Below are 14,204 nucleotides of genomic sequence, written 5' to 3' on the forward strand. Positions count from 1 at the left end.
TTTAGATGACATTGTTTTGATTGTATCATATTATTTACTATTAAAAAAATTATAAAATATGGTGAAAAATTTAGAAAAAAATGACTGTTTCTAACTTTTAGTTGAAAAATCTTTTACTCATCTATAAAAGGTAATGAAAAAACCTGCTAAATAGATTCTACTATTTGTCCTGAGTTTAGAAATACCCAATGTTTTTATGTTTTTTTGCTTTTTTCTACCCATTATGGGGCAATAAGTACAGGTAGCGTTTTGCTATTTCAAAGCCATTTTTTCCAAATCTGGTAATTCTTCCCCCCATGTGCCATTTCGGGTATCTTTGAACCCGGCCAATGCAATTTACCCCATCAAGTCATATATTTTTGAAAACTAGACAGCCCAGGGTATTCCAAATGCTAGTATTTTAACTCTTTCCATGCACCATATCTACCACCAGTCTTTGTCAAACTTTATGGTAGTCATTTTTTTGCATTTGTTTTGTCATACACATTTTACTTCAGGTATGAATTAAAATGTTCTAGTTTATGTCACTATCACAAAACACCCCAATATGTGTTCAGCAACATCTCCTGAGCGCAGCGATACCCCACATGAATGATTTTGCCTGGCTGTTTGGGGGCAAAAGGGCCACATTTGGGGCATGCGCATTTTTCAATGTTGAACTTTGGCATTTGGGGATCCACTGCCCATGCCCTATTTGGTACATCTTTGAGCCGGGCCATTTCAGTGTGCCCAATAAACCCATATATTTTTGAAAACTAGACACCCCAGGGTATTTCAAATGCTAGTATTTTAACTCTTTCCATGCACCATATCTACCACCAGTCTTTGTCAAACTTTGTGGTAGTCATGTTTTTGCATTTGGTTTTCCACACACATTTTAATTCAGGTATGAATTAAAAGGTTCTGGTATATGTCACTATCACAAAACACCCCAATATGTGTTCAGCAACATCTCCTGAGTACAGCGATACCTCACATGAATGATTTTGCCGGGCTGTTTTGGGGCAAAAGGGCCACATTTGGGGCATGCGCTTTTTTCAATGTTGAACTTTGGCATTTGGGATCCACTGCCCATGCCCTATTTGGTACATCTTTGAGCCAGGCCATTTCAGTGTGCCCAACAAAACCATATATTTTTCAAAACTAGACACCACAGGGTATTTTAAATGCTGGTATTTTAACTCTTTGCATGCACATATTTTACCACCAGCATTTTTTCAAAGTTTGCAGTAATATTTTTGTGTGTGTATTTTTCCCACACACACCTACTTTATGTATGAATTTACAGCTCCTGGTATATGCCGCTGTCACACGACACCCCATAATGTGTTCAGCAACATCTCCTGAGTGCAGTGATACCCCACATGCATGGGTGTGTCATTTTTTGGGGGAACTAAAAGGCCACATTTGGTACGTGTGCATTTTTCTAATTGGAAATTAGATGTGTGGCCATCCTTCCCCCCGTGTTAATTGGGACATTGTTGAACCTGGCCCATTCAATTTACCCCATCAAATCATCCATTTTTTAAAAGTAGACACCCCACGGGCATTTAATATGCCAGTATTTTAACTCTTTCCATGCGAGAATTGTTTTAAGCTAATATGCTAATTTTAGGACTTGCTCACAAAAATATATTTTTTATATATATATATATTTTTTTTTATTTTTTTTTTAAAAAAAAATTTTAACATTTTTTTTCAACTTGGAGGTTCCCCTGATAGTGACATCAGTGGGAAATGATTTTTACATTTTACTGTTTTTTTACTATTTTTTTCTAATTATTATTAATTTTATTTTATTTTTTAATTTATTTTTACTAATCACACTGTGATTAGAAAGCTGGGCTCCATTGACTTGCATGGTGAATGCAGTACCTGTATTCAACCTGCAAGTGGAGCCAAAGTTCTCTAGATGGTCTGGACCATCTAGCGAACTTTTAAAATTTGTGGTTCCTGTTACAGGACGGCGGCCATCTTCCTTGATGGCGAAGATTGCCGGCAGCTGCGGCTGTGACCGCTCTCCGGAGCGGTCACAGCCCATCAAAAGGTTAGTGTTTGGTGTCGCTGGATGCCTCCTGATCGAGGCATTCCAGCGACACCATTTAAGATCGTCGATCGCCTCCTAAACGCTTTTAAAACGGGCGTCCGCCACCATACAAAGTATGGCGGATGTTGACGCCCCGTGGAGGGGCCAGAGATGGCCCCTTCGTGCCGATCGCGGCGTTGCTGAATGCCTCGAGGTCGAGGCATTCAGCAACGCTTTTTGGGTGCAGAAAGCGATAGTAGATCGCTTTCTGCACCCGTTTAAAGACGTGCCGGTCCTGGCACGTCAATTGTCTTAAAGCACATGCTTTTCCGTGCCGTGCCAGGACCGGCAATTGTCATTAAGGGGTTAACATCCTTCATGTTAAATAAAGTTAAAAAAACAAAAACAAAAAACCCCGATGCCTTAATTTAAGTCCCGGGCAGGGGCACCGATCGGCTGCTCGTGAAGTTTTCAGCAACCGTTCAGCACACCTCACTCTCTGTGACTCCGTCGCGGTGCCGGCATTTAATGTTGAACGCTGGAATATAATGTCATATTCCGGTGCTCAACATGAAATGCGGGCACCACGGGAAGACGGATGCCTCCCGCTCCCACCTCAGGACTCCGGCAACAAGGTAAGGGAGGATAATGAGAAGTAGGGAGAGAGAGTAGATAGAAGGGGCAGGGGGGGATAGTGAGAAGGTCAGAGGGGGGAGGGTAGTGAGAAGGGGCAGAGGGGGAGATATTGAGAAGGGGGTAGTGAGAAGGGGCGGGGGGTAGTGAGAAGGGGGCACCACAGGAGTAGTCCGCACAGGGCACCAGAACCCTTAAGGTAGGCTCTGAGTTCCTGTATTTATGTGTGTTAGTCTGATGTAACTAGACTTGTGCATTCGTCTTCGGGCGAACATGGAAACGAACACGAAGAGTGCGTTTTCGTGTTCGTTCCGAAGACACGCCGAAGAGAAGACGGCGGCGGTAAAACGTAGGCGAAGACGAAGACACACACCACGAAGATCTTCGTGATTGTCTTCGTCTTCGTCTACCATTCCCCCCCTTCATCTTACCTTGTCTTGTCTTCGCGGCATCGCGGCAGTTCCCGGAAGTGGAAATCCGCAGGTTCGCCGTCACGGGTTACAGGGCAGTGCGAATGAGCCTATTGGTCGCCTACAGGGACCTCCTCTGGCATCAACCAATTGGTTGATGCCAGAGAAAGACCCTGCAGGTGACCAATAGGCTCACTCGCACGGTCTTTGTAGCCCCTGACAGCGAACCTATGGATTTCCGCTCCCGTTAACCCCTTCGATGCTGCGTTAACACAGCATCGAAGGGGTTAACGGGAGCAGAAATCCATAGGTTAAAGGGCCGTGCAAGCGACCAATAGGCTCACTTGCACGGCCCCTTAACCCTTTAAAAAAAAGTTAACCCCTAACTAATTGAACAGGGAGGGAGACCAGTGGCATCGGCAGTGCCGATGCCACTGGTCTCCCTCCCTGTTCAATTAGTTAAATGTCCGTACGAGCGACTTTATTGGTCGCTCGTACGGACATTTAACCCGGCACAGACTAACTAATTGAACAGGGAGGGAGACCAGTGGCATCGGTCTCCCTCCCTGTTCAATTAGTTAAAGACCAGTGGCATCGGCAGGGCAAGTTGCAGCATTGGGGTTTTAAAACCCCAATGCTGCAACTTACCCTGCCGATGCCACTGGTCTCCCTCCCTGTACAGAGTTAAATGTCCGTACGAGCGACTTTATTGGTCGCTCGTACGGACATTTAACCCGGCACGGACTAACTAATTGAACAGGGAGGGAGACCAGTGGCATCGGTCTCCCTCCCTGTTCAATTAGTTAAAGACCAGTGGCATCGGCAGGGCAAGTTGCAGCATTGGGGTTTTAAAACCCCAATGCTGCAACTTACCCTGCCGATGCCACTGGTCTCCCTCCCTGTACAGAGTTAAATGTCCGCACGAGCGACTTTATTGGTCGCTCGTACGGACATTTAACCCGGCACGGACTAACTAATTGAACAGGGAGGGAGACCAGTGGCATCGGTCTCCCTCCCTGTTCAATTAGTTAAAGACCAGTGGCATCGGCAGGGCAAGTTGCAGCATTGGGGTTTTAAAACCCCAATGCTGCAACTTACCCTGCCGATGCCACTGGTCTCCCTCCCTGTACAGAGTTAAATGTCCGTACGAGCGACTTTATTGGTCGCTCGTACGGACATTTAACCCGGCACGGACTAACTAATTGAACAGGGAGGGAGACCAGTGGCATCGGTCTCCCTCCCTGTTCAATTAGTTAAAGACCAGTGGCATCGGCAGGGCAAGTTGCAGCATTGGGGTTTTAAAACCCCAATGCTGCAACTTACCCTGCCGATGCCACTGGTCTCCCTCCCTGTACAGAGTTAAATGTCCGTACGAGCGACTTTATTGTTCGCTCGTACGGACATTTAATTAATTGAACAGGGAGGGAGACCAGTGGGATCTGCCGGGTAAGTTGTAGCATTGGGGTTTTAAAACCCCAATGCTGTAACTTACCCGGCAGATCCCACTGGTCTCCCTGTTCTATCAGTTAATAAATTATAGAACAGGGAGACCAGCGGGATCTGCCGGACAATTACGGCACCAGGAGTATAACAGTCTGTACGAGCGACCCTATTGGTCGCCAGCAGGGGGCTCGTCTGCCATCAACCAATGGCAGACGAGCCCCCTGCTGACGACCAATAGAGTTGCTCATACGGACATTTAAACTCCTGGCGCCAGAGCGGCTTTAACCCCGTTTTAACCCCTTAACCGGGGAAAACGAAGAAAACCCGAGCACGAAGAATGTCCGCGAATATTCGCCGGAAGAGAAGACAGGACCAGGCGAATATTCGCGGAATACGAAGTTTTTTTTTTTGCCGAAGACGAGCACGAAGACGAACACGAAGAGCCCCCTGGTGCCCAAGTCTAGATGTAACCTGTATCCCCGGCAGCGGGGTGTCCTGTCTTGTATCCCCGGCAGCCGGGTGTCCTGTCTTGTATCCCCGGCAGCCGGGTGTCCTGTCTTGTATCCCCGGCAGCAGGGTGTCTTGTTTTGTATCCTCGGCAGCGGGGTGTCCTGTCTTGTATCCCCGGCAACAGGGTGTCTTGTTTTGTATCCTCGGCAGCGGGGTGTCCTGTCTTGTTCCCTGTTGTGCCCTGTATTATGTATGTCTTGTCTGGTTATGTTTCTTGCTTGGTCTCCCTGTCCCTTGCTCGCTCTGTCCGCCTTGCTTGCTATGTTTCAGCTATCTCCTTTGGTTAGCTTCCATGCTCCCAGCCTGCAGCATCCTGCATATTTCTATGTTCTGTTATGTCTCATACCTGCTCCAGGGTGCCTGCAGGTTATTACTTTGTTTTGAACTGGTTAACATCCGCTGATATGTCAGGGCGCTGGTACATGGCTGCACAACCCTAGGTGCTCAACACCCTGGAGAGTGCGGTCGCCCTGCATCAGGCCCTGTCCAACTCCGCTACTGCGCAATAACTCCTGATCTCCATCTTTGGGCGCTCTGGGTCGTGGTAGCCGTCTGACCACGGACCCAGGTCCTGACAGAAAGGGTTTTCTCAGAGTTTTTAGAAATATTATTATAGACTTGTACTGGCTCCCACAGTAATATATATATATATATATATGTATAAATATATATATGGTATGTCCTGATGAAGGCTCCGTGTAGGAGACAGAAACGTCGATATGACCTTAACTGATAAATATTTTTGCTCTCTAATATAAAGTCCAGAGACTGTTCCTATTTTTTCCATGGATGTCTAATTGTGGTCGAGGATCAGCACCGGGGCAAGTAAACGCATGGATTAGAGCGTGCCTTCCATTCTTGGGACATTTACATATACATATATATATATATATATATATATATATATTAAATGACTTAGATGACTATAAGTGTGGCTGAGGTTAATGGGTGCTGATGTCCGACACTAAGCAGAGGATCCTAACCCTCTGATCTGTGCGTTAAAGGCATTTTCCGAAAGCTTTAAACCTAGCAGGTGAAAACAACTTCTCATTAGGAAGCCAATTAGCATCTGGATGTTGCATTAATACACTGGTTTCCGTTGTGTGTGAATGACAGCGAAACTTAACCCATCAGGGGTTTGACATGGAGAGGATTAGCAAAAGTCGGATATACAGAAGGATAAGATTATCAAACAAGCAGGATCCAGATTTATAATTGGCACAAAATGACATCAATCCTACCTGGCAGACAAATCGCACCATGGAACAAGCCCAACAACACAAATGTATAGCCACAATAGGCACGTCTCATCTAGGTGACAGCAGCATCGCCTTTGGGTAGGTACCGCTTCCGCATTCTGTGCTGTTTGATGATGTACGTGCGTGAATCTAAACTCATCGAGATTTTCTTTCGGGTCTTACTATGCTTACTTGGTATGTTTGGAAATTCAACGCTGTTATTTTATTCGGTGCCATCAAAGCATTGGAGGACGGAACCCTACAAGTTCCTTCTCATTAACCTGGCATTATCTAACCTGCTCACTAAATGCATGGTGGACATTCCAAGTATCCTGGTTGAAGCCAATGGGTCCTGGTTCCTGACCAACTCTTACTGCAAAATATACATGTTCATGGCCAGTCTCTCCATCACTAACAGTGTCTTCACCACGCTCAGCATGAGCATTTTCTGGTTTCAGAAGCTAGTCGTCTCCAGGCCAGCCAACCGCAAGATGTTTCATAAATCGGAGCACCGGCTGCTGAGGATCTCGATAACACTAAGTTGGTTTGTGGCTGTTATATTCAGCGTCCCGTTTTCCTATTACTGCAGCGTTTATATAGTGAACAACAACAACAACAACGGGGAATCGTCGAAACAGCCGATTAAAAGGATTTTTGCTTGCAACAATGTTTTCCCTTCAAGGTTGCACAAGTACATATATGAGATCATGTATCTTCTAATAGCAAATGCTCTTCCAGTCGTCGCGATGCTTGCTATTAACTTCAGGATAATTATGGTTTTAGCACGGAATAGGAAACGTGTTACTGCTCTGAAATGTGCCAGAAACAACGGCTGCTTGATTATTAACTCAGCCCGGAAAAGGTCTCCCGGGTTCTGTACCAACACCGAAGACCCTCCGGCCTCACAGGGCAGCGATCAAAAGCCCGAAGCTCTAGAAGGATGTGTAGAGAACCTGATTATTAAACAACCGCTGCCTGGTGTCGCCGCTACAACTGCAGAAGTAGGGTTCATAGCTCTAGAAAACACTTGTGAAAACGACGAAGGTCCAGTCAAAGTGGTTGTTTCCGATTTTGAGAGATGTGTTCTCTTCCAAAGCTTGGTAAATCCCACGAAAAACGACGAGATGGATAATGAAGAACGGAGACAAGAACCAGTGAGCATAATATACGATCCTGACGCGTTGAACTGTAATAAAGGAATTCAGAAATCGGTACTTTATAACCTGGAAGCCAACCATTTGGTGGTCATACCGGAATCAAACACTCTGTACGTTCATGAAGAATCTGGCCGGCTGATGGCGGCTCATTCCAGAGAGCCAAGCAACATGCCCGGCTTTCCACCGGAGCCGCGCTTATTGGGAGATGTAATGGCACAGCACCCCGAGGTGATTATATCAAGAAAAAACACTGTCGTCAAAACGAAAAACGTCTCTGCGACGACCCAGATGAGAGCGATGCTGAGCATCACCGCGGTGGCTGGCGTGTTCTTCATTTTCTGGGTGGTGTACCTGGCGCTTCGCATTCAAATCAATACTAGGGGCTCTCAGCAAATCATCAACATGGCAAGTCTTATCGCGGCGTCATACACTACAGTCATTCCGTACCTTTTCATCTACAGCATGAGAAAGTGCCCCTGCAGCTAAAAAAATATACAGATCCTGTAAGAAGACACGAGAGGTTTCAAAGGTAGGGAACAGAAGGCATCTGAAACCATTCGGGGACTACAACTCCCACTATCCTTTACTAGTTTACCCCTGCATCTGCTTTATAGCATAGAGCTTACGCAGACAATTAGGGTTTATTCACTAAAGACAGGGTTGTACTTTTCTTTGCTTTTACGCCACCCTTTTTACCCTGGGAAAAAAGAATTTGAGGTGGTCGGTGGGAAAGTTTTCTGGAAGTTGTGGTCTCGGCTCCTTGTATTCTTTATACATTATAAAGGGCCCTCCTTAGAACATTTCTCCTGCATAATAGCTGAGCCGGTGCTTCCTAACACACAGCTCAATCAGCGAGGTGACTTTCGAGAACTCCAACTGATTTAAGTATGTTTTTATATACGGCAGCATAATGTAACATGTTGTCGGTGGGATAACATTACCAGCAGGCTGTCCTGCCAACGCCCTGTTTAGTGAATAAACCCCAGAGGTCCTCTGTTCAACATGTTCAGTGCTCTTTGTTGTATGTTAATGTATTTTCATCAGTATACATTAAAGCTTCATCAAATAAATTATTCAATAATAAAAACGGTTATGTTTGGGGGTTTTTGGATCAGTAACCAAGGCATAGGTTGGCTTATACCTCATACTATCATGTAATAAATGTTATACCTCCCAGGGAGATGAAGATCCCGAGAGGGACGGAGAGAGCACTTAGGTCCCTGCAAATCAGGAGTTTGAATTTGATTCTGGAGGGGAGGCAATGGCTTAATCTCGCTGTGATGATGAGGACTGATTGGAGAGGGGAGAGAAGTTAGTAGGGAGTTGCAATAATCCAGATGGGAAATCACGATGAAGTGGATTAGTATTTTTTTTTTTGTTTCTTGAGTGAGGAATGGTCGAATTTGGGAGATGTTTTTCAGGTGAAGACGGCAGGATTTGGTGAGGGACTGGATGTGAGGGAAGGAGAGAGCAGAGTCAGGTGTGATACCAGGTGTGAACTTGGTCAGTTGGTTGGGTAGTGGAGTTGGCAACTGTAAGAGATATGTCAGGAATTGTGGACAGAGCGGATGGCGTAAGGTCACACTTGGAGATGTTGAGCTTCAGGTAATGGGATGTCATCCATGAAGCAATTCAGACAGGCTGTGACACGACTTGTATTGTTAGCATATAGGAGGTCGTGGAAGCAGAAGGAAGATATAAGTTGTATGAGGGAAGAGGAGATTAAGGACATAAAATAGGTTTGTTTGGAGAGATGGAGGACAGATGTCTAGGAACAGAACATAAGTTTGTAACAAGTGAAGTCTTCCGGTGAACGAGACGTCCTCCACAGATCGCCAGCAGTATGTGAACACTTTTGGAGGAGACGGGTCTGTGTGGAATGCCATGGCTGACATGGACAGCTGGGGGGGGGGGGGTCACACAATTACAGGATCAACAATTATTTCAGCTAGTGTATGATATCCCTGCTGTCGGATGCAACAGAATGCGATAAACCTCTCAGAAATCTTATTATTCTGCTGCACTTTTTTTTTTTGTTGTTGAAGGTATTGACAATTCTGACGACAACAACAACAACAAAAACTCAACATGTGACTCTCCTATTTTGTTTAATATTTAGACTTCTAGAGTAGTGTGTTGCATATACTTCTCCTCTCTCAAACCAAGTGTTGGGGTAAATAACATAGTGGACATCAGCCCTCATCTGAAGTAACTGAAGATGATGGGAGTTTTATTCTGCTAACAAAAATTATACACATTACGTGCGCACACAATGTTATTAAGGGAAGTAGAGAACACCATAACCTAATAAAAAAAAGAACATTTCATCAGTGCCCTTATAACAGCAGAACAGACTCACCTTTTCTTATATTTCTATGACCCATGAGGAGACCGTTCCCCATCTCGGGACCTTATTTCATCATTATCATGTTTGACCCAGAGCACCTGAGCATCTCACCTGCCTGCACCATCACTCATTTAGCAGAGGAAGGTTAATGATTCTACCGTCTCATGTCCAAGGATAATCTTATCGCTAAAACTTTACTGATTAACTCACCAGGGAACCAGTCAAAAATAGGTCTCGGGAAATTATATCAGCCTTTAGAAACGAGCCATCAGATTAGATGGAAGCTAGTAGTGTTATAATGAAGAAACAAAATCAGAACGCCAAGTTAATCCTGTAAAGACTCATTAACTGCAGAGCGACAATCTGCAACTAATCCTGATCCAGGAAAAAAAATCATGTAAATGTAATTATATTTACATGCTACAGTTCAAGTGTGTGGTCCAGGACATTTTTTAGGACATAATAGAAAAGGGTTTTCTAATGATCAATTAGCCTTTTAAACTTGGAACACAGGAGTGATGGGAGTGATAAAGGGCCATTGGAGCACAGGAGTGATGGGAGTGATAAAGGGCCATCGGAGCACAGGAGTGATGGGAGTGATAAAGGGCCTCTGTACTCCTATGAAGAGATTCCATTAAAATCACCTGTTTCCAGCTACAGTTGTCACAACATTAACCCCATCTGCGCTGGATTTCTGATCCATTTCATGCTATTTTAATAGAAAGAAAAGAAAAAAAATGTTTTCCTTTCAAAAACAAGGATATTTCTAAGTGACCCCAAACTTTTGAACGGTAGTGTATACATGCAGTTTCTAGTGATTTTGCTAGGTAGTCTATTTCATTCCATAAACAGCTGAAGCCCCAAATTCTAAACCAACTGTATGAGCAATAGTAATATTTATATATATATATATATATATATTATATTATATATATAAAACCATTTAAAAAAAACCCGAATTTATAAATTTATTTGGGAACTCAGTTCTGGCAAAAACAAGCACCTCTCCAGGTCTAAGGTTACAAAACTGTTATTGACAATGCAAAGATTTACTCATTCCTCCTCACTGTCTAACAGATGATGTGAGCGCAGCGACAGATCGCGCTACACATAACATCACCAATATCTTAATTGTCCATTTTACTACTTCCATGCAAAGGCTCAAATTTAACTTTATTATTTAGTTATTTTTTTTAGATACATACAAATCAGGGTGGTATGAAGAGTTAAAAAAATAAAAGTATGTATTTGACGATACGGACACTAATTTGTGAGCGAGTTCCCAAGTCAATGAAAGTTTAACGAAAGGTGGATCTGGACTGCAGGGTACGGCGATGTGATCAGCCGGACGATTCAGAAGAAATGTAGACAAAGAAATAAAACAAATAGAAGGGAGGAATCAGTTATGTCGCCCATACTTTTAGAAAAAGCAAATGTATTCAAGATATTCAAATATTATATAGTCTTACACTAAAAGATTAACACGTTGTAATCGAACAGAAAAGTACTCAAAAAGGTATCAGAAAGACGCGCCAGATTAACGGCCGTCAGAGGATGGCGGGTCCATGGCGGTTTTAGTCCCTTGTGACAGTGTGAACACGGCACGGCTTCGTTAGCATAGCCTCTCCAACTTGGCTTGTAAAGACTTGAAGTTGCCGATGGTGCTCTGCAATGCAGCCGTTGGGGTCATTGACTGAAGCTCTACAAGATATCCAGCAATGGCGTCCAGGCAGACCGTGGTGAAACGCCGCCTGAGGAGTAAACAGAAACCTTCCAATCACATACATATAAAAAAACAAGTGTTCCGATTCATAAAATACCGAGCGTTCCATAGAAAGAATTGCAGACGTTTAAAACGTAGATGCCGCTGACCTTTCGTAGGCTGGGACTTTGCCCGGGCTCTGCACAAACGTGGTCAGCAGTACGTGAATGCATTCCAGCAGATGGAGCGGCTTCTTCATTCTTGCCCAACAGGGTTCCTGTGAAGATGATACAGTCTTATAATCAGGGGGATTAGTAAAATGAATGAATTGAAGATCGATCTCGCTGCGTAAAGCATTACTAAGATATCTGTCTGCTATATTTTGTCCCAATGTCACGAAAGGATAATGTGGAATTTCAGGTTTTAATGGACATTTCGAACCACACAGAACTGCTTCGTAGATGCGGCTGTTGGATTTGGTGATGTACCCCAGCTATACGGAGACACAGTCCGTCTTACTGGGGGAAGCACCTTCCCGTCCGAGCTTCCGCGGGTCTTATATATTTATACGAGAATAAGCAGCAATATCAAGAAACTTATCTCACCCACTAGAATAGTGTCTAAAAACCCCACAATAGGGCAATAAGACACTTATTATATCGTTCATATAGTGAAAGGTAAGACGTGTTCTATAAGCCGGCTGCTCGGTTCTCACGCGTGTCAGGGTTGTATGTTGAATTCTTACCCGTGCTTTTACTAAGCGATCGTACACCTCTAGTAATTTGGGGATGGGGACATCAATCTCCTGCATGGTATACGGTACAAAGCCAACATCCCAATTCAAGGCACAAACATGCTGTTCCAGATACTGAACCAGGAATTCTAAGAAAAAAAAGGAATAAACGGTAAAAAAGGTAATTCTTCTTTCTGCACTATATTAACACCAAAAAATCTATTCTGAACAAAAACTGTACAGAAGATACACAATTAACAGGTTACGCACACACCAAACAACATGTTTCATTATGGGCCAGAATTTACAACCTGTTCGTACGTCACGATAATTTAATGAAATCTAATCAAACCGGCCCGCAGTGTTTACGGAGAGGAGTATATTACACACAGGGAGACGCGATCAGCCGACCATATCCCCCTGCAAGGCATCGAGCGGTACAGAAGGGGGACGCAGAATCCCACCCAGCTATCAAATGCATAAAAGTACAGATGATAGCTGCCGTGTACGTTTAAGTGCCAAAGATGCACAGGAAAAGTAGTTTAGCTATTAAGGTATCCATGTTCTGACTGGGGGCATTGCCATCTTGGCAAAAAAAAAAAAAAGGAAATTAATCAAGATAGATTATTTACACACATACACAGAACACGAATTACAGTTTTTTAAGCTCTCCGTATAACATACCCAATGGAAAGTAGCGCGGGGTGCGCACGTACGTCCTGCCCAGAGAAGTGATCTTCAGATTTAAAGCTTGCATTCGGTTTGCGGGATCCATCGCTACACTATCGCTTAACTCTAAGAAATAAAAACAGTGTGTGTATTGCATGAATATAAAGAACAGCAGGTCATTCCATCATAATGAACGCTTTCACAGATATGTTTATTAACACTTAATACCTCTTTCTATGATCTCCTGCCACAGGGTCTGGACCAGGATGGGGTCATAATGTCCGGCGCAGTGTATTATCGCCAGCATGCACTCAGAAAGCTTGAACTTGTGTGCAAAATCCTCAAAAAGCTGCAAAAAAAGTAAATTTCACACATTTATGAACGGTCAGTAAACTTCTGCGGAGAATGGATAAATCGTGTCTTACACAAAACACACATTCTACAACCGATTTATAACACTATTTACAAGACCTGCATTGCGTTCGATGTAATGCACTAAAGTTTTCATTTACAGAGAGGGTGGTGGATAGGTGGAACAGCTTCCCAGCAGAAGTGGTACGAGGCTAACACAGTGAGGAAATTGAATTATGCATGGGACAGGCACATGGCTCCTGAATCTAAGGCAAGACCAAGGACTGTCTGTTGATAGGTGAGATTCCAGGTTATCATGAGACAGCCTGATCTCTCAGGGTTAAAGGGACTAGAATCTCCAGGAACCTGTGATCTGTGCCAATAAGACCACAACTCATTATTTCCTCCCCGCACTCTCACCAAGGCTGAGAGTTCCAAACCAGTAAACCCGAAAAACTGGAAGATACCCCCAAGCGTAGTTGGCACACAGGTCTCCGATATACACACGCTCCTTATTTAGTGCTTTGGGGGAAGTGCCAGATGTGTTTCAATGATAGACCAGAAGTTGTCTGAACTTTCCAGGAAATGGTTAATCCATGCGAGTCTACAGAATATAACTTGAGTTTGAGTGTCTGATCTCACAGCACCTTTTTTATATGCGTTATGTAGAGATTGTAAGCTCTATGGGGCAGGGACCTCCTTATGACCTAGGGATCCCCCACCACAACACCTGTATGACTAATGTATGTGTTGTATACGTGCCCTTATTGTAACTCCCGTTTATTATACCGTAAAGCACATATATACATATATATATATATATATTAGATACCTTTGTGACGTCCATCAGCTGTGAGTCCAGTTGAGTTACGGCATCGAGAGCCGCTTGATTATGGGAACATTGCCTTAACAAAGTCTCCTGGATCTGAAGCTGTATCCGGGCAACCTTAAAAAAGAAAATGAGCCATTTAATACGCTTAGAGGA

The 14,204-nt window shown here is 43.9% G+C and overlaps 1 protein-coding gene across 1 annotated transcript in view; it reads right to left on the bottom strand.

Annotated features, from left to right (window-relative positions):
* Positions 1-11,376: 11,376 nt before the first annotated feature.
* LOC149283773 (nuclear pore complex protein Nup155-like) overlaps positions 11,377-14,204 on the bottom strand; it is a 28,180-nt gene continuing 25,352 nt past the window's right edge. The window contains exons 30-35 of the mRNA XM_089497291.1: positions 14,052-14,165; positions 13,097-13,217; positions 12,884-12,994; positions 12,212-12,348; positions 11,637-11,743; positions 11,377-11,515 (exon numbers count right to left, since the gene is read on the bottom strand). Coding sequence (XP_089353417.1) covers positions 11,377-11,515; positions 11,637-11,743; positions 12,212-12,348; positions 12,884-12,994; positions 13,097-13,217; positions 14,052-14,165 — 729 coding nt within the window. The remainder of the gene's footprint in view (positions 11,516-11,636; positions 11,744-12,211; positions 12,349-12,883; positions 12,995-13,096; positions 13,218-14,051; positions 14,166-14,204) is intronic.

This window comes from Sceloporus occidentalis, unplaced genomic scaffold (assembly GCF_023333645.1).
Source record: "Sceloporus occidentalis isolate IW3139 unplaced genomic scaffold, rSceOcc1.0.p SCAF_101, whole genome shotgun sequence".
Taxonomy (NCBI): Eukaryota; Metazoa; Chordata; class Lepidosauria; order Squamata; family Phrynosomatidae; genus Sceloporus; species Sceloporus occidentalis.